This window comes from Aspergillus multicolor (genome assembly GCF_047715735.1).
Source record: "Aspergillus multicolor strain CBS 133.54 unplaced genomic scaffold BDW74scaffold_17, whole genome shotgun sequence".
In the NCBI taxonomy this organism is placed as follows: domain Eukaryota; kingdom Fungi; phylum Ascomycota; class Eurotiomycetes; order Eurotiales; family Aspergillaceae; genus Aspergillus; species Aspergillus multicolor.
Genome location: NW_027395968.1, coordinates 177,185 through 201,682, shown reverse-complemented (window position 1 = coordinate 201,682; position 24,498 = coordinate 177,185). Strand labels below are relative to the sequence as shown.

General features: G+C 39.1%; 5 protein-coding genes across 5 annotated transcripts; 2 read left to right on the top strand and 3 right to left on the bottom strand.

Moving 5' to 3' along the window:
- Nucleotides 1-13,652: 13,652 nt before the first annotated feature.
- On the top strand, nucleotides 13,653-14,898 carry BDW74DRAFT_179383 (tyrosinase family protein; the record flags this gene model as incomplete). Its single annotated transcript, XM_073729458.1, has 4 exons — nucleotides 13,653-13,771; nucleotides 13,833-13,958; nucleotides 14,011-14,133; nucleotides 14,211-14,898. The coding sequence occupies 4 exons, from the start codon at nucleotides 13,653-13,655 to the stop codon at nucleotides 14,896-14,898; spliced, it is 1,056 nt and encodes a 351-aa protein (XP_073582522.1).
- Nucleotides 14,899-15,785: 887 nt separating this feature from the next.
- BDW74DRAFT_179382 (class I SAM-dependent methyltransferase) lies at nucleotides 15,786-16,758 on the bottom strand (the record flags this gene model as incomplete). Its single annotated transcript, XM_073729457.1, has 3 exons — nucleotides 15,786-15,916; nucleotides 15,999-16,535; nucleotides 16,593-16,758. 3 exons carry the CDS (start codon nucleotides 16,756-16,758, stop codon nucleotides 15,786-15,788), a joined length of 834 nt encoding a protein of 277 aa, XP_073582521.1.
- Nucleotides 16,759-17,412: 654 nt separating this feature from the next.
- BDW74DRAFT_185899 (uncharacterized protein) lies at nucleotides 17,413-19,507 on the bottom strand (the record flags this gene model as incomplete). The annotated part of the gene is made up of 2 exons (XM_073731143.1): nucleotides 17,413-19,236; nucleotides 19,310-19,507. The coding sequence occupies 2 exons, from the start codon at nucleotides 19,505-19,507 to the stop codon at nucleotides 17,413-17,415; spliced, it is 2,022 nt and encodes a 673-aa protein (XP_073582520.1).
- Nucleotides 19,508-19,986: 479 nt separating this feature from the next.
- BDW74DRAFT_179380 (cytochrome P450) lies at nucleotides 19,987-22,053 on the bottom strand (the record flags this gene model as incomplete). Its single annotated transcript, XM_073729456.1, has 9 exons — nucleotides 19,987-20,176; nucleotides 20,257-20,417; nucleotides 20,474-20,584; nucleotides 20,638-20,961; nucleotides 21,024-21,115; nucleotides 21,173-21,287; nucleotides 21,355-21,616; nucleotides 21,664-21,727; nucleotides 21,774-22,053. 9 exons carry the CDS (start codon nucleotides 22,051-22,053, stop codon nucleotides 19,987-19,989), a joined length of 1,599 nt encoding a protein of 532 aa, XP_073582519.1.
- Nucleotides 22,054-22,735: 682 nt separating this feature from the next.
- BDW74DRAFT_179379 (uncharacterized protein) lies at nucleotides 22,736-24,431 on the top strand (the record flags this gene model as incomplete). Its single annotated transcript, XM_073729455.1, has 3 exons — nucleotides 22,736-23,562; nucleotides 23,617-23,756; nucleotides 23,815-24,431. The coding sequence occupies 3 exons, from the start codon at nucleotides 22,736-22,738 to the stop codon at nucleotides 24,429-24,431; spliced, it is 1,584 nt and encodes a 527-aa protein (XP_073582518.1).
- Between the last annotated feature and the right edge of the window lie 67 nt (nucleotides 24,432-24,498).

The window sequence follows — 24,498 nt, the reverse complement described above, 5'->3', positions numbered from 1 at the left end:
GAGACAGTTCGCGGCCCTTTCGCACTGCGTGAAGATACATAGCGTCACCCAGGGCGTTGTGCCTGGCTTGGTCTAGAGATATTATACCTAGGTAGTATTACACCATATATGATAGCACCACCCTAGCAGCCATATGTCTCCTCCAGCCAGTCCCCCTCAGCCGCCAACGCAAGTTTCTTATAACACAATGCAGGTCCGGTTGGGGTAATTCTACCCGACTTCCTCGTTTCATGCTGGTTGCGTGGTGCATTCTTATGTGGTGAGTAGAATGAGAACCTGGAAGACTCTCACTTGCGGAATATACCATAAACTGCCTTTGAGGAGCACCCATTCTTCTATGTTATGTCCTTGTTCGAGGCCCTATGGTTCCAAAATTGCTGTATACATACCCGAAGAGCGACAATGGCATGCCGATACCATTTCGCCGATGCTAGAGGCAGGCGACACTTGCGACAATTCAGCACAGGTTCCTATGACACTGCCGCCAACTATGCCAGGATTATAAGTTGTTTGTCTTGGTAGGAAAGCTTGCCTGGCCACATGCAAGCATTTGCAGACTCTTAAGCGAAGAAGTCGGTAGGTTTTCCAGAACTGTATGGTTAGTCTTATCAAGCGGGTTCTGAACATGGAAGCGCCTTATGACCGGTGGCAAGACTCAAGAGGTAATTATGGGACAGGATACCATATATACTTATGTCCTTATTAAGTTAACGCACCGTTTATAACTCCTGGCACGCAAGAGGACCCCATCATGGCAGTAGATAATGACATCTTTGCTAATCCCTATTGCATATATGGTATATTCAAACGGATCCTTCCGATCCGACAGCCGGAATGCCGCGGAACAGTGGAGCTGATGCCAGCAAGTCATTGAGTATTGTATCTAATCACGGTCTGTAAGGACAAGGTACCATACCCCCGCAAGCCAGACGGGAAGCTAAGGATGGTCCCAGACCCAGTGCCATGAATGTACATATGTCTCCGTGCATAGTCCGGCCTTCGCTATCACTTCCGGAGTTTTAGTATAGCGCCAGATGGGTTCGGAAGCCGTAGCTGGAAGGGGATGAAGAAGAGTCTTCGGTTTCGGTATCGTCTGAGTCAGATTCCTCCGTTGTCGTTGGATCGCGCTCCTTAGACCCAGGGAATGTAAAGGACAGCTCCCCTCGTGCTGTTCCTCGGTTTGTGTGAGGATTGGTAGGTAGATCTCATACGAATGATGGAAGTCAGGGCGAGACCCAGGCCTCTTAGGGTAAATACAGCCCGGTCTTTAAGAGGTGAGGGTGAGCTGGTGTTCAAAGCAACGCCGAAAACATTCGAGCTCTGGGGTCGGAGGGATTCCCGCGGTATAGCCAGCTGCCTGGTTTTCCAGGGGGTACGAGATGTTAGGTACCTGGGTATGCACAATCTGGTCGCCCTATAGGTAATAGTAACCAAAACCAGGCCGTTGTAAAGGTATTGTCAAGGCATGCAATAACTTGCGAAGCTCAGAGCTATACGAGCATGGCCTTGTCTAGGGTACTATGGTACTTCCGCCACCACTCCCGCCACTCCCGCATGTCGATGGGTCCCTTTGGGAATATGATCACCCAGAGCCAGTAAGTGAGGTACTCAGACGTAGGTCGACTAGATACAGATGCTGGAAGGTGACCCTTTCCAGGACAACGTATCGGCTGAATTCTTATTTCCTGTGGACGTTAATGCGCGGAGCATTGTCAACAAACCCCCAAGTAGGTGGCTTCCCGGGCATGGATACGCATTCATGACAGATGTCAAGCTATGGGGCAGGCTGATGTTGGGAGAGCCCAATGCTGGTATGTGCAAGAGGAGCTTGGAAAACCTGGTCCATGCCTGATGCCTTAGAGAGATAGGAAAGGAGTGCCGGTAGCGAACCGCATGGTGCCTTGGGGGTTGCAATGACGGAGTGACCCAGTGGGAAATGCGAATCAGAGCAATGGACAAAACTCGACCCGCGAGGGAGCTGGAGGTTCCCAAGGCATTAGATTATTCCTTCAATAGCATGGTGGCTCTGCTGTCCCCGTCTGCCGGCACTGCTTCTGCCGAGGGCTTCAACAACCTGCATCTAGTCACCCGACAACCTGATGTCGGTCCTGCTCCGGTTGCTCGATTCCTTCCCCGAATATAGGGTTGCGTTCACGTCGTCCTGGCAGTATGCGGTCGGATTCTTTTGACTACAGCAGGCCTTGCGGGTGAGGCATCGCTACGCAAAGCCATGTCCGTTCTCATTCCTATTCAGGGTACGGCTGGAAGAGTACGTCGTCATGATTTGTGAGCATGTCGGGGCGAGATCAAAGGCCGCCAGACGGCAACCTGCATGCAGTATGAGGATACCGCCGTGGTCATGAGAAGCATAGGTAAACCCTAATTCATGACGACCCCAGTCTTGATGCCATTCTAGTCCAAGCCCTGGACTATCAATGGACATCGCCGTCACAACATGTCCGTTACGAGGCATGTTTTTGAGCAGAACAGCCCCTTGCCGCTCCTCACTAAGCGTAAGCATGATACAAGAAGCGGAGCAAGGTTTATTAAAGATGTTGAACAGACATCCCTCAGGGCTCTGCTGCCGGTACCGGTGAGTTGTATTTTGATGCACCCCCCCAGCTTTTGTACCCCGTTACTAATTTTAGCTGTTTATATAGTGTTAGTGCTGAGCCCAACAGCTGAGGCCCTGAGAGGAAGATCAAGAGCAGCAAAGCTCAGCTATAGCATAGTGAGGAAATGCGGATGCATAGGTCTGGTCTTAGCAAAGAAAAAGGCGCGCCCAGATGAACATTGTGGGAGTAAGAGGTAATCCATATGGACACCGTGGTTGCCCAAGAAAGAAAGCATGGGCGGTACACACGTTTCTCCAAATGCGACGGCCTCTTACATAGGCTTGGTCAAGCTGCTAACGCAGTTTGATAATACGTGGCAGTGGTGATGGCGTAGGCATAGGCGTCGGGATCCGTGGCGAACGGGAACTCCACGGGGCTTGCCGCCTGCATTTTTATATCGCGAGAACTGGGGTTGTCTACCAAAGGCGTATAATGCGTCTCTGTGCTATATAACTAGCTGAGCTGGATACCTTGCCGTGTCTTTCTCCTGTATCCATGGCACAGACCTGGAAAGGGACCCGCGATGCCCTAGTTAGAAGAATCGCCCGGGATTCTCATCCTGAAACCCCAACTCGAGAAACAACACTTCTGGACGAGGGTGCACAAGCGGCAAGGGGCCATAGATTAGTTGTCCCAATTGTCCATACTTATGGCAGATCCTGGAGCAGACATCATAGTGTCTGTCTGTGTCGAAGCGCGAGAACCTAGCCCACCACTCGAGAATGCATGGTTGGTGCGTCGCCTGGCTAAGGTGAATGTTTCCCCTGCGGAAGAAAAGAACCCCCGAAAAGCTGCGAATGGTCGCCTTGGTCGTAGCGATTAATCCGGCTATGCAGATCCATGATGCCCCCGGGCCCCTTCGGCGGGGACCGTATTTCAGGGTGACAGTGACAAGAGTGTTGAGCGGCTCGCGAGAGAACCGCTTCCTCTATTATTTATAGTGTACAAACGCTGCGTCGGATTGCAAGACAAGTACCTAGGTACTAACCTCAAGGCTACACCCGATGTATGGATTTCCGATTCCAAGCTAGAAGCGGGTTTGAAACCCGGGCGAACCCTACCTAGGTAGGTAAACCTAGAGATTACTTGGTAGCCTAAGAACTTTAAACCTTGCCTATATATAAAGCTTAAAGCCCCTGGCCATAGTACTTTAAGTGATTTTTTTAGTATATTTATTAGTATAGGAATTCAAGCCTTTTTATTAATCAAGATTATTGTCTTTTAGCTTTATTATTACTAGAGAACCCCAGGCATAGGAGACGCCTTATAAATATAAAGCACCTTAATTAAAAGGTTTAATACAACCTTCTTGATATAATACTAAATAAGTATTAAATTAGCTTTAAATTAATAAATTTTAATAAAAATTATTTTCTTAAAAAATAAAAAAAATACTTACCCTTATTACCTATAAAGTTTAAAAGTAAATTATTTAATTTAGGGTTATATTAAAAAAGTATAAAATAATAATAAAAAATAACTTTTTTAATTATAACTAAAAAAATTTGAATTTAAGTTGAAAAGTTAAAATCCTTTACTAGACCTATACTAGTTATTTTCCTAAATCTTTTTAAAGAATCTTATTGATAAAATTATTATTATTTTATTTAAATATTACTAGGTAAAAAATAATTTTAACTATAAGGTTATTTTTAGACTTAAGGTTTTAATAATAATCGTAACCAACAAAAAGGCTTAAATTGCTATATAAATAAATATATTAAAAAATACTTAAAGTATTATAACTAGTAATTTCAAGTTTCACATATATATAAGGTTAAAGGCCTTAGGCCATAAAATAATTTCCAAATTTAAGCCTAAATAAAAAATAGCTATTTTTTAATTTTTTGAATTAAATAATTCAAGCTAAACCCCTTTAAAATTATAACCTATAATTTTATTTATTATCTTAAGTTTTAAAGGCTTAAGCTAGACCCTAATGTTATATAAGTACTTAAATTATATAATTATTTATAATAATAAGGTTTATTAAGTATTTAATTAAATTATTAAAAATTAGCTAATAAACTAGCTGTTAGATAAAGCCTGCCGATCTGTCTTAAACCAGTGGGATTTAAGGATATTCTGTGCGTAAGAGTAAAAGGTACAAGTCTTAAGGTTAAAAAGCTTATATAAAAGACTAAATAAAAACTAAAAAATAGGGTAGCTTAGTTTTTAAAAATAATAAATAATAATTAAAATTATTTAATATTATAAAGATAATTTTTTAAATATATAACTAAATTAAATTACTATAAAGCGCCTGATATAATCTTTATTATATCTTATTAAATCACCTGCTTTATAGCCTTATATTAATTAATATAACTATAGTCCCTTTTTATCCTAGTATTATAGTATCCGCTATAATTAATTTAAAATATCCTGTAACTCTAGTTCCTAATATAATAGTTAATTATACTATATTATTATAATAAATTTATTAGTTAATATTAGTCCGCGCTGGCCGTGTTCCCTAATAATCCCCCTTTCTTAGGTTTTTTATTCTTAAAAAATATAAGTAAGCACTAGATTCTTAGGTAAGTTTCCTATTATTTATTTTTTTAATATTATTTATTTACTAACCTTTATAATAACTTTTAGCTTAGGTATTCAAAAATATAACCTAAAGTATTAAATTAAAAAATATAGTTTTATAATGATTACTTCTTATGTTTAATATTTGTAGCTAAATAAATCTTGTATTAAATCTAAAAATTTAAATTATTATAATAAATATATAAAAGTATATTAAAAATATTTTACTTTAAAGCCCTTTTTTTTAAATATAAAATAAAAATATCTTATTTAAGCATAATAAGAAATTTAATTAAAAAAATTTAAAATTTAAAAATAAATAAAGCTTTTACTTATAAAATACTATTATTTTTAAAAGCAAGAATAACTTTTTAACTAACATGCTAGTAACTTTATTTCTTATAAAAAAAAAATAGACAAGCTTGAAAGGCTTAAAAAATAAGTAAAACTAAATTTTTTTTTTAAAAAGGTAATAAAATAAAGTTATTTAGCTACTATAACAAGCGGCGAGGGCTCTTTTACACAGGCTTTCCTGGATAGTTAGGCTACTAAGGTCTTTTTTATGCCTTTGTTTAATAATTCTTTTTCTAAACTATTTCCTTATTAAAATTTCTAAATCTTCTTAGGGTAGTTAAGATACTTAACTAGTTCTTATAAATTATTTTTTAATAAGTAGTCCTTTTATTAAATAAAATATTAAATTTAATCCTTATATATTTATTAGTCTAGGATTTATTTAACTTTATATTCTTTATTAATATTAGTTACTTTGTTATAATTATTTTCTGGATTTAGTGTTAGTTTAAGTAATAAAACATGAAATACTAGGTATACTTATATTTATACCGGTAATAATAAATAATAGTTATTATTAGCAAGTTTTTTTTTAAATTTTAAATAGCTTATATTTTATTATATTAAGTTTATTACTTAGTTATTTACTCTTAATATTAAAATTTTTTTTTATTATTTATTATAAAAAATAAACTTTTTTTCCTTCCTTAAAAGTGGCATGTTTTTATACTTTTTATTATAATAAAATTTTATTCTTTTCTTAGCCTACCTAATATCTTATGTAAGTAATTTATATAGTATATTTAAGTACTTAACTTGTATTAAGGCTAATTCTAATCTTCCTTTAGCTAGTAATAATATTTATGTTATTCTTAGGTTTCTTCCTAAATTTATATAATAAGGTAAGATGTTTATTATAATATTCTTTATGTTATTAATAGCAAACTGTGCTATTAATAATATTTTAACCTAATTATCTTGGTTTTAGTTAAGGTAATATTTTAAATATTACTTAATTAACTATATTATTTTTTTTATTTATCTGTTTATTTATTAATAATTTATGGTTAACATGTTTTAACTTATTTCACATGCTTTTATAATTATTTCCTAAACCTTAGATATAAATAGTTTATCTTTGTTATATATAAATTTTTTTAGTAATCTAGTTTAAATAAATACTTTTTATAGCATTAGTAGCGCTAGTTTCTCTATAGTAAGATTTTTATAACTAGCTTATTAATTATATATTTTATAAGTTTATATATAATAATAACTATATTAGTATAGGTAAGTCCTATAATAAAATTAATAGTAATACTTTCCTAAGGTTTTATAGGGATATCTAGTATTTATATTTTTTTATATAGCTAGTGTTAAGATAGTTTATTTTAATTATATTTATTATACTTTATAATATAGTCTTAAACCTATTAATGCATTCTTAGAAAGAAGTATGCTTGTTAAATCTTTTTTATTATTTTTTAATTTCTTACTATTCTTTTAATAATAGGTCATGATATAATTTAATTACTTTTTATATTATACTTTAAGATATTATAATTACTTTATTTTATAAAAGTTTTTTGTTATTTTTTTTTTAAAGTAGGCTCCCTAATTTTATTTTTGGAGCTGTTTATTATTTTCTTGCTCCCTTTTAAGTTATACTATAAACTTATAATTATTAATTATATATACGGTAGCTAGCTTGGCATCCTGGTTAAATTTAAGAATATCTTTATTTTTATAAAAAATATTTATTTTAGGGTTTTTAACTTTAATTATATAGTCTGGTCTTTAGCTTAGCATATCCGCGGTAATATTTTTTATTAATATACTTAATTTAAAAGTTATACTATAATAATTACTAAGCCTATTCAATCCGTTATTTATTAAGTTCTTTTATTATTATAAAGTATATTAAGTTTTTATAATTAATTTAAATAATAACTTTATGCTTTACCTTTTAAAGATAGTATCTTTACTTTCTAAATCCTTTTATAATTACCAACACTTCCTAATTATGAGTGTTATACCTTTATTTAGTATTTATTATTTATCATAAGAAGAACATAACTAGTTATAACTTTTTATTTTTATTTTTTTAAGGACTATTTCTATGGCTTTTTTAAATATATTTATTTTTATATAGTATTATAGTTCCAGGTTGTAAGGCTGTAGTATAGGCGCTTTTTTAACTTTTTTCTTAATATTTTATATTAATCTTTCTTGCTCCCATCCCCATACAAAGGGTTTATTATCTTATAATAGTTTGGTAAGTAATCATGCGTCACGTGTATAAGTAAATAAGTATTCTTATATATATTTTAAAAGTCCTAGAAATTCTCTAACTTTTTTTTATTTATTAATATTAAATAACTTAGGATTTTTTTACTATTTCTTACTTAATTTTTTATCCTTTTAGTGTATACTTTATACCCAGGTATTTAATTTTATTTATATTAAATTTATACTTTTTAATACTTATTATAAGTCCTGTACTTATTAATTTCTTTATAACTTTTTTTACATGGGTATCATGTTCTTTTTTAACTTTTAAGAAGACTATAATATTATTAAAATAAATAATAATAGTTTTATTTATAAACTCTCCTAATATATAAGTTATGTATTTAGTAAATTTAGCTAGTAGTTACTTTAGTCCCATAGGTGTAATAACTTATTTATATAATCTTATATTTATAAGAAATACTATTTTATAAATATCTTTAGCATGCATTTATAAGTTATAGTAACCCTATTAAATATTAAAAACTATTAAAATCACGGCTTTTTATAAAAGGTCCCTTTTTTATTTTATATATAGTGCTTGGTTAGCATTATTAACTATTACTTTATTAAAAAGGTGGTAATTAATAACTAATTACCTATTTTTTATTTATATGTTTTTTTATCTTTTTTAGCACTATTATAGGCCTTAAGGATATATATAACTTTAACTTATAAATATATCCTGCCTTTTTAAATTTATAAATAAACTTTGTTTTTGCTTGTAATTTTACCAGTAATTTTTTATATTATTATACCTGCGGTAACTTTTCTCCAGGTATTAGTAGTATTATAGCTTTAAAATAGCTATTATGCTTTAGTAATTAGTAATCAGGTTTTATAAATAATTTAATATATTTATGGTATTTTTTTGGAAGTCTTTTAAGCACTTTAGTAAGTTTTTTTTTATATTTCTTTCTTAGCTTTAATTATACTATTTTTTATTATGTTTTATTTTTTATTAATCCTAAATTATATGTTACCTTTTACTGCTTATCTTTATCTTGCTTTTCTGGAGCTTTCCCTAATGCTTTTTTAGTAACTTAAATCTGTGTTTTTTATTATTATTATTTTTATATCTTTAACTAAGTGCTATTAACTAGCACTTTTTTAGTTATTTAGTTAATATTTAGGTTTTATTAGGTAAGCCAAGGTATCCTAATAACTGTATTATAAAATCCTTAAGGCGTGGTTAGTATAACTTTAAATAAAATATTTTTAATATGCTTACCACTTCTTATTAATATATTATTAATTATAAGCTTAGGTTCTTAGTATATTAACTTACCTTTAAATTTAAAAATTTTTTAGTATTCCCCTGTAAGCTTAGTTACTAATTAGTATATTTTAATAATTTTTTTACTAATAAACTACTTAAAGCACCCTAAGTCTAGTAAGATTCTTGCATGCTTTTTATTTAACTATGCTATAATAATAATTAATATGTTATTTTTAATTATAAAGAGTGTTACTTTTTGTGTTACTAATAATAATATTATTATTATACTTTAGCCTATCTTGTTAGTTGAAACTGGCCTGTCTTTTAGTAAAATATGCAATATAAAATATTATAATTATAATAATTAAGTTTTACATGGTTTAGGTGTCCTGCTTTTATTTCCGTGTAATCATATTTGGTATTGCCTAGGGGGTAATTATAGTTTAGTTATATAATAATTTTTAGTACTTGTGGTTTCCAGTAAAATAATTCTTTTATTTTCCGGTGCTCTAAACACTTATTATTATAATATTTTATTTAATTAATATCTTGGTATGCCTTCTTGCTTAGCTTGGGATAGTGTTTATAAAAGTAATTTTTATATAATCTAAGACTTTATTATATAAGCTTATTTTTTATTTATTTAATACTTGCTTATATTCTTCCGTGAACTTAATATTAACCTGCCCATGAACAGGGTATTTTAAGAATATTTATTCTTTATATTTATTATATTTTAATATATAATCTTATTATATATGGCTAGATTCTTCCCAGCAAACTGCTTGTGCTGGTTTATAGTTATAAGGTTTATTTCTTTTAATATTATTACTAAACAGGGTTTATGTCTATGTTTCTTAAGTCTTATAATAAGTTATAACTATTTTATTACTAATTAAAACTATTAAAGGTGTATAAAACTTTTTTTTTCAAATTTAAAGGGATTTTATTACTTGCTTGTAAGTAATCTTCTTTTTATTTACTAAAAGGTTTATTTTTAAGTACTTTATATTTACTTAACATTATACTTAGCCTTTTTTTAAGACCCATGCAGCGTCCTGCTTGTTTTTTAACTTGTTATTAGTAATAATGTAACTTTTTTTGTTTTTTTTTTTTAATTTTAAAGCTCTTGCGTGTTATTATTAATGTATTTAATTAATTATTTATTTATTTTCTTAAGGTCCTTAGTACTTTGTTAAACCTTTATTTATACTTGGCTAATTTATTCTATTAGTTTATTTAGGGATTGTACTAATTCTTTTTATTATTTTATAATAGTTATAAGGACTTCTTCCTCTCTAATATCCAGGAAATTAGGTTTTATTATCGCATAGGTAGTGTATATTTATGAATTATAGGTGGCTAGTCTATAATTTTAGCGCTTTGCTTAATAATATTTCTTAATATGCCTAATTTTTCCACACCCAAAGTATTTTCTTTTAAATTACTTTCTTTTTTTGCTATCCTTCTATTCTCTAGTGGTGATGGCGGCATTTATTTTTATATTTTTATTCTTATTTTATTATAGGTTTTGCTTATTTTTTCCTGTTTAATATATATAATTATATTACTTGTTAAACCATTACTTGTTCTGGCGCATTTTAATTTATAATACTATTTTAATAAGTTTATTAAAAGTGTTAAATTAATTATTAATTAAAGCTAGCTAGTTTTTAATCTTACTTTTAAGTTTTTTATAGTATTTTATTATAAGAGCTAATTTAATCTAGGTTAAGTTTAAGGCTATTTAGTAAAATTTTATAATATATTTATTAATAATTAACTTACCTTAATATAAGGCTTTAATCCTGCCTTAAGCAGTTTATTTAAGATTTAAGTTATTAAATATTTTAAACTTTTATATTTTAAACTTTTTATAGTTTTTAAAGATTTTCTTAATTATTAATTTTTATTTTTTTAACTTATTTATCTGGTAGTCTTGCATATATAGCTTAAATTAATTAAATACAGGTTTTTTAAGATATATTCCTGTAAATATAACATTGTTATGCTTATTAGCATTCCTAAGGCTATTAATATATAAGTATATATTTATTAAAATTAAATAACTTTATAAGGAAAATTTCTTACCTTTAAATAATTTTACTTTATTAGCCTTAATTTCTTTAAAGCTTTTTAATTTACTAAGTTTATTTATTAATATAATAATTACTCTTTTTATATACTTTAATTCTTAAGTAAAAATAAGGTAGGCTATAATAGCCTGCTATGCCTAAAAAGTTTAAGTACTTATATTAATAGTAAATATTTTTAATTTTTTATATTAAGAGTTTATTATTATTAAATAAAGCTTGCTAATTTATCTTAAACTAGTAAAATTTAAGAATATTTTATGCATAAAAAAGAAGGTACAAGTCTTAAGGTTAAAAAGCTTATATAAAAAATTAAATAAAAATTAAAAAATAGGGTAGCTTGGTTTTTAAAAATAATAAATAGTAACTAAAACTATTTAATACTATAAAAATAGTCCTTTAAATATATAACTAAATTAAATTATTATAAAGCACCTGCTTTATAATCTTATATTAGCTAATATAACTATAGTCCCTTTCTGTCCTAGTATTATAGCACCTGCTATAATTAATTTAGAACATCCCGCGACTCTGGTTCCTAATGTAACAGTTAGTCACACTGTATTATTGTAACAAATCCATTGGTTGACATCAGCCCGCGTTGGCCGCGTTCCCTGACAACACTAGCCTTTTTAAGATTAAATAGTCATAACTAGCAGGCCCTTACCAGTATAAGGTGTCTTCTGTGCCTGGGGTTCTCTAGTGATAATAAAGCTAAAAGATAATAATCTTAACTAATAAGAAGGCTTGAATTCCTATACTAATAGGTATACTAAAAAAATTACTTAAAGTACTATGGCCAGGGGCTTTAAGCCTTATATATAGGCAAGGTTTTAAGTTCTTAGGCTACTAATTAATTTTTTAAGTTTAAGCCTAACTAGAAAATAGCTATTAATTAAGATTCTTTCCTAAACTAAAGGATCTAGCTCAAGAAATCCCTTAAGGCCATAGCCTATAGCTTTATTAATTACCTTAAATCCCTAAGGGCCTAAGCTAGACCCTAATATTACACAGGCGCCTAGCTTAAATAGCTATTCGTGGTAATAAGGTTAGATAACGGCTAACCATCTTGGGGATAGAACAGCCTGGCTTAATGTTGTTACTACCTGGCGGCCAGGCGGCGGCCTGGCGCCGGCCACCTGCCGGGACGTCATCGCTCGGAGGAAGTGGTCTTGTGACATTAATACTATAATAATAGTCCTTTAAATATGTATTATTTATTAAATTAATTAAATTATTCTATTTTATTAAGTATATTTAGTTAAACCTATAATATTATTTTTCTTTAACTAATATAATAGCCAAGAAGTTATTATATTAATGCGTTTATATTATTATAATTCCTTTAGATTATTCTTTAGCTCTGGTTCCTGACGTGACAGCCTGTTATATTATATTAATAAGGCAAATCTATTGGCTAACATCAGTCCGCACTGGCCGCGTTCCCTGACATAATAGAAAATAGCTTATTTAAACTAGAATAACAAGATAAACATAATAATGTCATATTTAATAAGATTAGAGCTAGCCCGAAAGGTAAAACATATTTAAAATTATAAACTCTGTAATTAACATGCTACCTAACTATTTAACCTTAGATTATAATACTAAGATTCCTTAAGGGGGACCTTGATAATTAGGCTAGTATAAATTAATGCCCTACGTTTATCTAGTATATCATGACTTTACACCTCTATATAGCATATTACGGCTATCAACTTACAACAAGGTACTAAGAAGTTATTTAGCCAAACAGAGGACTATGCAGCTTGAGACCATGACACTATAATTGATGAAGATTTTGTTAATCTACCTGCTTAGACCACCTACCTAAGAAACCTTGATAGGCATTGGCTCTTGTTCATCAAGTACGCCCTAACAGGCCATCGCGGATAGAATGAACCTCTTTATCAATTTCAAATGGTTTCGTCGCTTCGGATCCTCCCATCCTAGCAGCACACATTCCGCCGTTCAATGAAGTTAGACCAATTATGTGGAATGAGGCATAATTTGGTAGTCAATATTAATTAAGTTTTAATGCAGCTATTCCAAAAGTAGTGTGTTCACCATCTCATTCATTCCCAGACTTCATTCCTCGTGGGTATGACTACTATCCGGAACGCTTGGTATCGCGGAATGCAGGAGGCAGAGCCACCGGTAAAAATGCATGACATGACAGAATATCTTCTGCTGGTTAATGTTGTACCCATATCCCAGGGGTTGCGGATTCCATTTCCCGCGGTTCTTGGTAAATAGCTCCTATTGATGCGGCAATGCCCTATACTGTGTTTTTGACCCCCTCCCAAGCCACGGTTTCACAGCGATTACTTGAGCATTCTTCCTGATTGACGAAACACGCACAAGAGACACGCGCAAGGGGTGCTTATTTGGGCCAATATAGTATATGTACTCTTGTCTGTTGAACAAGCTGAGCCTGAGTGGCAACCCTTATATCTCACTTCAATCCTTTTGCTTTCTGGTTCAGGCGGCACACTGACGTTAGAGGATTGCATCCATCGCCTATGAAACGTTCTGAAAGGCAATCTATCTAAAACATCCATCCCCACCACCAAGCCGTAACTCGAGCGGAAGGCAGACAAGACCATGACTTTAATAAATATTGTGTTTGTTCTGCTTATTGCGGTGCTGTGGGAGAACGGGGCTACAACAACTGCGTCCACTCTCCCATGTACAAAGGAGACAGCAGCAGTCCGAAGAGAATGGTAGGCATTGAAAACATCATGCTGGCGTTATATTGTTATAGTATTGCTAACTATATCCCAGGGCGGCGTTGAGTCCAGACGAGCGAAAAGATTATATTAACGCGCTCCACTGCCTAGGTGCTAGGCCACCTATTTACGATACAGAAAAGTACCCTGGGGTACGTAGTCGATGGGATGACTTTGTAGCGTACGTCTAATTCCCGCTTGCATCCCGCAGGGAATCACTAACATGAGAATAGAACACATATAAACTATACGCTTAGCATCCATTTCAATGGGCTCTTGATGCCGTGGCATCGCAACTTCGTCAACTTGTGGGAAACTGCATTGAGGCAGGAATGTGGTTACAGGGGTTATCAACCGTATGTATTAGCATACCCCTCTGCCGAGGGTAATATGTAGGCTTAGTGAGAGGCGAGCTACTAATCGCAAATATCAGGTACTGGGACTGGCCATCAAACTCGCAAGACCTAGCAGGCAGTCCGCACTTTGATGGTAGTGAAACATCACTCTCAGGTGACGGCGAATACGACGAGCAAGCCGAGCGTGACCTCAGTCTTCCAAGGGGAACAGGTGGCGGCTGTGTACTATCCGGCCCCTTCAAGAACCACACCGTGAATATGGGCCCGCTTTGGAAAGCACCTAGCGGTGTATTCCCGCCCGACGCCTTTGCTTACAATCCCCACTGTCTGCAGCGAGACCTAAACACGCGTGTCTCCGCTTACTGCAATAGCCCAGATGTATCAGAGGCGCTGCTTGAAGCGGCGGATATTATTGAGTTCCAGTCGATTACTGATAAGGGACTGCAGAGCGTTCATCTGCGTGGGCCGCATGGCTGCGCACATGCGAGCGTCGGGGCGACAATGGGCGACCTGTATGCCGCGGTGGCGGATCCCATCTTCTTCCTACACCACGCCAATCTGGACCGAATGTGGGCTTTATGGCAGGAGAAGGACGAGGAGACGCGCAGAGTAGCCGTGAATGGCACTTCAAGTATGTATAATGCCCCAGATACTCCAAATGTGACGCTGGATAGCCCGTTGTTTTACGGGGAGCTGGACAAGATCCGGTATATACGGGAGATGATGGACCCAATGGCAAAAGGATTGTGCTACAGATATGAGTGATTATATCATTAACGCATAGTGAAGGGGTTTCCGACACTCAGTTCATTAGCAACAGTGATATATATCAACTCAGAATACACAAATCAATAGCAACCTCACACAGCTAACATGTTTGATCTAAATACCCATTATTTCTGTCTCCATTCTTCATTAACAAACCTTGTGAGTTGAGCAAAGTCTCCATGCCGGTGCACTCATTTGAGGTCAGTGTCCAGTAAGCATGTTGAAAGAACAAGCAGCGCAACTGGCCGTTTGACCACTACATACACAATTCTGGAGCCTCCAGAGTTTGGTCTGGCTGCCGCGGACGATAGACTTTCAGACAAATGCGGTCAACGTATTGTCTGTCAAAATAAATCCAAGAGGTGTGGTGATACCGCGCTCCATTTGTTAAATGATCCGTCCAGAAGAAGAAAAGTTGACACGGTGTGATCCTCTTGTACGGCACCTCCGAGGCAGGGATATCAAGATAAGCTTAAGCTGACTCCAAGGTCCTTATATCTAAAGACTTACCGAGATTAATGCCTTTCCACCTCTCAGCCACCCTCACAATGAACTCATGCAGACTGGGGGGCATCAGACCACCCTTTCTCTTTGCGCTACTCTCCTTCCACTCAACTGTCTCGCAATGCAATCCCTCCAACTGCGCCCCACCCATCCTGCTCGTAATATCATCACTGCTGCTCAGCAAATAACTATATCGTTTCTCGCTCTGAAATCCCCAACGCGCTCATTGTTAATCGATCTCTTGATACCCGAACGTTAGGGAGTGAAAATTGTCAACTGATCCTAGTATTGAGATTTAAGTTTGCACTTATTACTTAGCACTAATGCTATAGAAACATTTTGTATCCCAACTGTACCCCACGATTTGAATGGGCGAGACATCATAAGGGACGCTGTGCCCAGACGACGCGTAATCGCTGGTATGCACCTCTCTCTCGCAGCTCATCAGCCAGTAGAGGAATAAAGTCATCAACCTCAGTACTATCAGATGTATTCGATTCCTTGTTATGACCTGAGTTGGATGTAAGCAATCTAGCCATTTAATGTGTAGTTCTTCCCAACCAGTTAGGTTGGTACTTGAAGCGTAAACTCACGATTGTGGAATTGCAGGAATTGGATTGCAGTAAAGCAAAAAGCCTTCACCGTCTGCTCACGCAAATCTGGATCCGGACATTCAGCGCCCAGACTGATAGGCGCAAGCATAGTGCCTACTCGGATAAACCCGGCCTCCTTGAGCCACGATTCAAGGCCTCCGTTTCGAAAGCTCAGATCGGATCCCATGCGCAGCGCAAACATTCGCTGTATAGCTATCAGGCGGGTCATTTGTGGACCATTCGGTTCCCCAGAGTTGTCTTCAATTTCTACTAGCTGGACCCAACCTCCCGGCTTGACCAGGCTAAGCAGCGCGAAGACGCACCTTCTACCCTCCGGCAAACCGGTGAGTACAAATCTCTGGTGTACCAAGTCGAAAGACTGTGTCCATGACTCGGGGAAAGGGCCTAGAGAGCTTTGCACGACAAGGCGCATCCCTTTCGGCTCCTTTGGAAATCGATTGCTGGTAATATCAGTCCCGATCAGGTCACATGTTTCGGGATGAAGCAATGAGGAAGCGAACTCCTCTAGCCAGTACCCTGGAATGCATCTTTTAGCCTTCAAAGGTTTAGTTGCCGCAGAGGCACATTACTTACCATCCGAAGTGGCCGCGTCGAGAATTCTGAGGCCTTTGCGTGTGATGTCTAGTGGCGCCAACACTAGTCTACCCATCCCAAACTTGACGATCTGGTGCTGCCCAGCAAGACGTTTATTCTCCACAGTCTCATCAAACTCGCACACAAACCCTTCATCGGAGACCATATTGTACAACCCGTCAGGCGAGAGCCTCAAAATAGGGTACAGTTCAGCGTAACTTATGAAGCACTAGCCTGGCCTGAAACGTATCCTTTGCTCCTGGGCGTGCACTGAAGGTAGAAGAACAGGCGCGCTGCTCGCTGGGTGAGGCTGATGTGGTTCATTTCAATTTAACTTCCTACTCATGAATGATTGCAGATATATGACGACAGTTTCTGCACTTGATACAGGAGGTACGTCACTGTTTGCGTCGCAGTACAGCTGGACGCAAAGATTGGGACAAGCTTTGAGTTTCCACGTTTACAAGAAAGACAATCATCGAGATTTATAAAGTACGGGTTGGCCTAGATTCTAGAAGACCAGAAAGGCGGAAATCTATATCCGACAAGTGGACGAAGGCCCAGGGAACAATGTCATAACCTTTGTTTAGAGTTACAGCCGCGTCCTTGGAATCGGTTTCTCGAACACTAACTTTATAGTCATCTCAATTACAAGTACTATCCTTATCTACTCTTGGCACGGAGATGGGGTGGGAATCTGCCTGATCCTCCAACTCCCAACTTTTGGCTCGGACGGCACCTGTTGTCGAGTTCTGTTTAAGTTCGCCTTGCTAGAGTTACCCGCCAGGGATGAGAAATCAAGGTCCTATTCCTAGTAAATTTAAATGACCCTGACAACCCTTTTGACAAAAGTCAAGAGATGGCCCGCGGTAAGTAGATCATCCAGTGCGACCACCATACTGATGACACCATCCGGCCGAACCAAGACGACTTTGCCTTCACTCGCATCCAATTCACTGGCATTCTGAGAGGTACGCAACGTGAAGAACGTTTTCATCTCAGCCTCACGTTTAACGCACAAAGGGAAGTAACCCCACTCACAATCCTTCACGCTGATCGATTTCCCTGTCGACTGGTGGTCGTCGAGAGACTCAGGAGTGATCAAAGTAGCAGATATAATGCCAGGGGGAAATGAGGGAATGAACCTTTCGTAAAGAAATCGTATTGTTGTTGCAGAACGTCCATCAGAGTCAAGAAGGTCGCTACTAGTAAAAAGCAGCACCTTCCAGCGGCCATCGAGAGGCAGCTCGTCGTGTAAATTCCAGGAGAGTCCGTCCGCAAAGCGCTCAAGACACATGGGCCTCACACGGTATCCAGGCTGAAACAATGCCTTTGCAGTCCCACCTTCAGACTTGTTGTCAGTACTCAATTCTGTTAGAAAGCTGTCGTCATACTGAATCCCGTAGCCCGTGAGAAAACCGGAGAGTGACAGCAAGAGCTCTGCCCGTCTGTCCAAGTAGTTGGCTGCACATTTTGAACTTTCCGGTCCCCATTCAAATTCATACCAGCGCTCATCGATATCCAGGAGTTGTTTGGCCACGGCGCGACGCTCGCTGACATAGCTATCCAAAAGAGCTCGCGGGTTACCAGTGACCCCAAGGAGGACGTGAGACAGCTTCCAGGCCAGATTATACGAGTCTGCCATGCTCACATTCATACCCTGCCCGAGCTTGGGGCTATGCAGATGGCATGCGTCGCCCACAAGAAACACTCTAGGAAGACCCGTCCCATCTCGACGAGTGAATTTAGTCGCAACACGGCGGCCGACAGCATATGCACTGGACCATTCTATCCTGGTCTTGGGCTTTGGGCGCATGCAATATGGATGAAAAACATCAGCAATTTTTTGCAAGATGTCCGCCTGACAAAATTGGCTTTGCTGGGCTTGCTTTTCCCGGGCGATGTCATTCCCCTCTTCAAAGTGATTCATGTCAACGTAGAACCGGCTCAACCACTCTCCTTCGATGTTTTGCTCTCGGGGAAAGTGCATCAATCTACCTTTGGTGCTGTGCACATGTCCATGGCGCCGAATATCTGGGTAGTCCGTATCTGGGACAAAGTCGATGACCCCCCAAGTATGATCGCGAGGACCTCCCAACATGGAAATTCCCAGAGATGCGCGGACTGTCGAGCTAGCCCCGTCTGCACCGACCAGAAACTTGCAGTGGGCCACGCGTATTCTGCCCGATCGGTTTCGAATCTTTACAACAACAGGACCGGTGCCAGCTTCATCCTCAACAATATGAACGTCAATGACCTTACTCCCGCGTTCGAGTGTGTGAGGCGCGTAGCGAGCTAAATCCTCCTCTAGGATCCGCTCAATTTGCCCTTGTGGACATGCTGCCATAGATGGCACCCGGCTACCTGGCACTGTCGGATATTTATGTGGTTTCATCACCCGTTGAATCTGGGTGGACCCTGGAAGTAGAGTCCAAACGACGCCCTCGGCAACCTGATGCCCAGCCCTTAATACGTCCTCATAGAGGCCCAGCTCTTTGAACATTTCAAGGGACCGACTACTCAGCCCATCAGCGTGTCCCACCGCCACTGGGGTTTCCCGAGCCTCCACGCACAGCATCGCACCACTGTTTCTAAGACCATATCGGGCGAGTAAAAGGGAGAGAACTAAGCCCGCTGGACCAGCCTAAAAAGAATTATCCCGTCAGCCCCTTGCAGCTTTTTCATAAGGAAGATGTAGGTTTGGCAGCAGCTCTTACTCCGACAACGACCACATCGTAACTATTCTCCGATTGCTTACAGGTGGTAGACTGCTGAAGCGCTCGGTGTTGAGGATGCAACAGGCCCTCTTGCGCACAACCGGCAATTTTGGGTACTTGTGCAGCCAGGCCCTGTTGGTAAAGCCGATGAATGGCTTCATCTGTTCGGACAGTAGGATGCCCTCCTCTAGAATGCATCATGTTCTCTGCAAATTAAAATTTTTTGGGTAGTCCATATATGGCGTGTATATTGGAGAGTAACCGCGGTGTTTCTACTCACCTATTCGCGGGCAGATAACAGCTTAATTTGCGTGGACTTCGCGTCAATACCCCCAAGGGATTGGTGAACGTATTGCATGACGCCTCGACCTTTTTGATGCACTGTTTGTATACGACATATTGGGCCAAAGCGGAGAATACTCAGTTACATCACGACCCTTGCGTCCGTAGAGCTCCGGCCGTCGTCCAAGGTTGGGCTTATATCACGAATTAGGACTTGAAATTTTGGCTCAACTAAATAGCGCGCGGAGATTAAATCCGGTAAAAACGCCTTTTTTTTTTCCAAAAAAATAAAATAAAAAAATCCTCTGTCATCTTCGCTTATTCATCCCCTTTTCGTAATTTACAATTCACCAGATACACCACCATAGGAGATGCACGCGTGGTAATATAAGCATCTAGGGGCAGTCATTCCATTTCTCCTTATCCTTCCATCGATCCTTCAGTATCTTTACCTTGACCTGTGATTTTGTTCTGGCAGCGAATCGATCAAACGATTTGATAGACGATTTGTCGGTCTCCACTAGCTCCATTTCAAAGCGTGAAAACATGTATGCAATGCTCGCATACATTTCCAGATATGCCAGGCTAAGTATGCAATGTTAGCGGATCAAATCCAGTAATAGCTGGGAGTAAGCTGGCGAAATAGCAAGCTGAAGGAGGCGTACTTTATTCCAATGCAAGAACGAGGCCCCTTGCTAAATGCAATATTCCACTTCTCTAACTCCTGCCCCTTCCGCCCTAGCCACCTCTCCGGTATGAACTCATCCGGCCTGGGGAATATTTTTGCGCTCATCTGGACAGTTCGATGAGAGAAAAAGATAACAGTCTTGATAGATTCATTCTGTAAGCATGGCCAATAATATGGGTTTAGAAATTACTCACTCCTCCCGGTATAAAAGTGTTTCCGACCTTAAGCCCTTGCTTCGGAACTAGACGAGGAAGCCCTCCAGGAGCAGCGACACTAATACGGAGGGCTTCCTTGATGATTGCAGTCTATGCAAATTAGCGTAAAAATCTGGCAGGGGCCCTTGAGCTAATGCACTCACCACATATGGCAGGCGCTCAATCTTTCTAAGGTCCATGGATGTGCGGATAAACGGCGCAGCCTCGTCAAGTTCTTGATCAAGCTTGTCTCTGACATCCTTCGAACTCAATATATGGTAAGTTGCATAAGCGAGCGTATAGCTTGTTGTATCCATCCCTGCTATGATATAATTCAGACTGTCATTGACCAGAATGTCAGGATCAGGCCCTGGTTGTCCGGTATCCCATTTGCTGTTTATGACAAGATCATAGAAAGTCTGATGCTTCCCAGATGGCTGCCCAAGCGCACGTCGAACCCTGGACTCTTCGTACCAATCCATCAGTTTCTGTTCAACGTGAAGTCAGCTAAAGCAGAACAGGCACTTTTCCCATTGGGTAGGTGAATTACTGCTCGATAGCCCAGGAATCCGGGTAAAACCCGGTTAACTAGAACGGTGGGCGACGCGGCAATAAGTTTATTGATGATGGGAAAATACTGCTCTGCGATTACGTTAGTCTGTCACTTGAAAGAGCTATGTTCAGCTAGATCAGGCATACTTGGCCAAGTGATGGCGCTAAATCTGTCGACGCTTTGCAGTAGATCGTGGTAATTGTCGGGATTGTTGGCCAGGTTAAGGGATTTCCCAAACATCAGTTCGCACACCATGTCGGCCTAATAGGGTGACATGGAGAGTACTCAGTAAGTGCTTCTAGAAAAATGACCGTAGAGCACTACGCACGGATATGGACCGGTAGGCTCGCTGGATGGTAACTGAGTGGCCTTCCTGTGCTCGCCTTGACATGCAGTCGGCTGCTCTTTGGACCTCCGCAACCATAATGTCCCCCAGTGTATCCGTCATCCTAGTCGAAAATAACGAACCAACGACATTCTTGTAGGCTCTGTGTTGGATAGGGTCGGTCATTGTGAGGCCTGCTCCATCAAGACCGAGGCGTTCGTAAAAAACTGGGTCCTTAAAGTATTCTGTGCCAGAACAGTAGATGCTGTAACAGGTTAGAATGGCCAATTTAATTGAATGACAAGCCTGTACTCATGATATACATCCTCGTCCGCTATGTGTACGTGATTGACACCGATCCGAATCACGGGGGAATCTATCTCGCTCAGCTAGGGCCACAATTGGCAGAATATTTACCGTACCGTATTTCTTATGCATCAGTGGCCAATAGCTAGAGTAGGTGCCGTCGCGAATGACATTGTAGTAGAAATCATACCATCCACTTACAGCAGCGAGCTTGGGACCAGGAATTTTACTGAGCGGATGAAAGTAAAGACGAACAATGCTTTTTACGCCAGCATAAACGGCGCATGAAAAGATGAGGAAAAGAAGAATTGATCTGGTCTGAACATGCCCAACACGGTCTGAGATGATCTCTTCCAGCTCGCTCACTAAGTGATATGCTTCTTTGACAAGCGGCATGTTTAGTGTAGAGAGGTACACGAGTATGGGACAAGTAAAAAGTATAGAATGAAGCATAAGACTAGCCGACCGTATGCCTTTCTAGACATTGTGGGATTTTGCCTTTCCGCCGCAGTCCGTGGACCGTATGTTGACTGTATCTGTTCCATGGTCTGTCTCGCTCTAGAAGTCCACGGGCCATGTGGTCCTATAGAACTGAAATAACCTCACCACGGCGGATGCGGAGGCAATTGACTACAGGTTTTCCTCCAATTGTCAATCATCAACCATGCAAGCCTTCCTCATAAACGTCACCTAGCTATGTGGTGACGTTGACTAGAACTGAACCATAAGTGCAGCTGTGAAGTCATACAGCGTCAGTAATGGGATATCAAGGCTATCTTAGGCAGAAAACCTCATAGACTAAGGGCAGGCTTCGGTACGTGGCTCCATGTCCAAAGTCCGCACTATGGCAATGTAAAACAATGGCCCTGAGTGGGCACATACCCGAGGCTATATAGCTAACAGGAGGCAATTCCACTTGTCGACCCTTCTGCTTCTGTATCTATCTTCTGTTAATGGGCTCGAAAGCTCTATAATCGTGTTTTCTTGCACGTGTTCTTGCTGTCAACTGGCAATAAACCGCCAACGGGCCATTCTGAGATAGACCGCCACAAGAGGCCACAAAGTGATATCGAACACGATGGCATCCCTATACACCGTCCTTCCATTTGATGCGACGGGCACCTGTCAGAGACGCAAGCATTATCCATTGTTCCTGTCCGATGTTGCTCGCGATTGCTCTGATGCTGCGGAATCATTGTCCCAATTCGATGATCTCATATCAGGCAGAGGAAATATGGATAAGAGCCCCGTGGGATACAGAGTGTATGATGCCCATGTGGGAGAGACTGCTTGTCATATTCGTGCCGGAATGCTTTTGGAACTGTACGGTTTCTACCAGAAGACGCCTTGCATCGGAGACAGTTCGGTGAAAAGGGAATCGTATCTTAATAAGTACATTGCACTCCTGCAACGAACACGAGAGAACGCGCAGAACCTATGCTTCCAGCTCACAATGAATAATACCTGTCCCACCAAATTCGGACTCGGGTCCAAATTGGAAGGAACGGACACTTTTGTTGCCGCTTTAGGTTGGATTGAACCCGAGATGAAGGCTTGTGGCGTGGAAACCACCTCCAAGTCCGGATTTCCTGAATGGGACGCGGGCAACCCACGTCTTGTCGTTCGCTATTTGATTGCACTTTTTGTGCTGGCAAAATACACGGAGCACTCCAAGTGCTCTAAGACCAGCCACACCATCGTCCGCCTACAGCCAAAGAAGGCGGCGTCATACGCCTCGGAGTTGATCGCCTCGTCGTGGAACCAGCAGAACAACCTGTACAAGGGGTCTGGCTGCAACCGAATTGAGGTTCGGTATAAGTCATTACAGAAGTGGGTTTCTGGTCTCTGCTGTTCCTGGGTTCAAGTCTGGGCCGCAAGGCTCTCCTTCTCCAGTGCGACGCAGACGTAAGCGCCAAGTTCTTCTGCGTATCCTGAGCCAATACTGATAAAGATCCATAGGCTGGTTTCTCACTGTATAAAGAGCTCCCCAAAGGGCCTCCAAGTGGTCGCCGCTTATATTGGATTCTTGGTGTGCCGTCGTGTTTGGGCTGAGAACCGCTGGCCTCTACTCTTGGTGGATCGTCATTTCTGTTCTCAAGGTCCGTCAGGTTACTTGCGTGTCCCCTGCCATTGGTCCCGAGCTAACCTCAGCTGTAGGTTATCATCTCAACCTGTTTAGAGTAACACTCCAGCCGGTAGAACCGCCGCCCACATTGGAACATCATATAGTATCGAAGCTGTCGTGGCATTTGACACAAGTGCAGCCTGAAGACATAGAAGAATCCTCCACGTCGCAGGGCCCAATAATCTGTATCCTGGGAAACAGCATTGCCGGTTCGCACGAGGAATATCTATCGAGAATTCTCGATGAATCTCCAGAATGCTGCATCAGTTCTTCTGCTCAACCGCACAGGGATGAACAGTGCGCCGCGAACGCCGAGCACCGACAGCACCTTATAGAAACGGACCACGATCGCCTCTCCCAGGCCTTGTTGGCCGAGCATCGCGCTTACCCTTTTCCATTGAAAGAAGGAGCGATGGAAGAGGATGAAGTAAAGGAGCTCTTGGATAGCATCCGTCAGTTTTTACCCAACGATCCGCTAGACCAATACTTTCTCAAATCGCGATCGGAAGTAAATGAGCTTGGTGCCGGCAGAGAAAACATGAGCACCTTCCGCTGGGAGCATATACTTGCGGAAAGGCCTCGACGGCTTGGGCGCTTACTCCATGAAACCACCGTAGCGAGACGCTTTAATGGGTTCTCACTATCTTGAGTTGCTCAATCAAGTGTCCGACTTGACGCTGGGTTAGTTTGGCTCAGGTTCGCACTAGCATATCTCC